This window comes from Echinops telfairi, unplaced genomic scaffold (genome assembly GCF_000313985.2).
Source record: "Echinops telfairi isolate 266 unplaced genomic scaffold, ASM31398v2 ScPeMD7_2573;HRSCAF=3158, whole genome shotgun sequence".
Lineage (NCBI taxonomy): Eukaryota > Metazoa > Chordata > Mammalia > Afrosoricida > Tenrecidae > Echinops > Echinops telfairi.
The window spans coordinates 1,763,964-1,765,646 of NW_022106471.1; the positions used below are offsets into that span (position 1 = coordinate 1,763,964).

Consider the following 1,683-nt stretch of genomic DNA (forward strand, 5'->3'; position numbering starts at 1 on the left):
AAGAGTTGTATGAGCCCCTAATAAAATGATTAAAACAAAAAAAGAAAATGATGATGGCGACAAATGTACAAATGTACTTGACACAATGAAAAAATGAAACGAGTTATATTTCAAGAAGATATTTAAGAATATGAGAGGGTGATCCACATAGATGCTAAACACAAGAGACATACCTTAGACCCAAATACACAGAGGTTGAAAGTAGAATGAAAAAAAATCCATGCAAATAGTAACTCAGAGATCTGGGATAGGAATCTTAATAACAAAGAAAGGAGACTTCAAAACAAAATTTGTCAGAAGAGACAGATGTGGATATTATATATAGTGACAGGAGGGCCAGTCCATCAAGGTAATCAATATGCATCCAACACTGGAGGACCTAAATCTATAAATAGCAAGCACTGACAGAATTGGGGGGGGGGGGGACAGCACTATAGTAACAGTTGGAGGCTTCAATACACCATTTTTAGTATTAGACAGACATCTGAAAAGAGGATCAATAGGGAAACAGGACCCAAATGAAAGTCAGCTCAATATAACAGTCATTTATAGAACATTCCACCCCAATCAGCACGGTGTATATTCTCCTCCCGTGCACACGGATCGTTCACTAAGATAGACAAAAAAAAGAGTTCACACGAAATTGGGGTGGGGACGATTAGAGAAAAAGAATAGTATATAAAATACTGATCTCATAGTTGGGGACAACACACACACACACACACACACCTGGAAAAACCCACGAAACGTTTAACACATAGTGTTGATGGGATGCGAGATGATGGGTGATTGGGGCCTTTTTTTTCTTCTTGGTTTCTCCTGAGTGTCTGCGTGTGTCCCTTGTATGGTTGGGAAGAGAATAACCAATGGTATTGAGGGTTAGGGGGGAATAGCAAAACACAAAAGATATAAAGATCCAAAATTACACTTCTCATTCTTCCAATTTTTAAACTAAGAATCAATATATTTAAATCTATGCATGAAAAACCAAAATGTCTAGGGAGATTTTTTTAACCAGTAATAAATAAGTATGTATATATGTCAATTACAAAAGGGTAGAAATATTGCTTTATTGGGGAAACTGCCATCCAATTACTTTATGCTTTTCAAAAAGTCCTAACAAGTATTCAAAGAAGAAAACTAATATAGCTTCCACGGGAAAAAAGAACAAACAAAACGGAGTTGATGATTACCTCAAATAATTCCGAAAAGAGAAAAAATGTAATATTCAACTTTTCTTCTTTTGAGGCAGAGTAAATGAACTCCACAATTCATAAATAAAATTTTCTTACTTTATACGCAGGAAGAACTGAGATTCTGTTTGGATGCATATTAAATACAAACTATAAAATCCACTCTTGACCAAGATGAGAGAAGACATTCTTCAACATTCCAATTCTTATGCAATGAAGTCCAAAGGCCTGTTAAATCCACCTTTTCGATTCATGTACTGCCTGCAAGGAAAAGAAATTCACGATTTATTTTGAAAATTCTGACAAAACAAACAAACAAACCCAAAACCAAAAAAACCAATCAAAAAATGGGCAGAGGGTAGGAATAAGCCAGAAGACATTTAAATATCCAAAAATCCCATGAAAAGATGGTCAACATTACCCATAAAAACTCACTGCCACCTGTTAGCAGACAGAGAGCAGTGTCAAGTTGATTATGACAGATGTAGCG

General features: G+C 35.6%; 1 protein-coding gene across 1 annotated transcript in view; it reads right to left on the reverse strand.

The window, feature by feature from the left end:
* Window positions 1-1,041: 1,041 nt before the first annotated feature.
* SNRNP27 (small nuclear ribonucleoprotein U4/U6.U5 subunit 27) overlaps window positions 1,042-1,683 on the reverse strand; it is a 19,829-nt gene continuing 19,187 nt past the window's right edge. Inside the window, exon 6 of the mRNA XM_004710159.2 lies at window positions 1,042-1,454. Coding sequence (XP_004710216.1) covers window positions 1,400-1,454 — 55 coding nt within the window. The 3' untranslated portion in view covers window positions 1,042-1,399. The remainder of the gene's footprint in view (window positions 1,455-1,683) is intronic.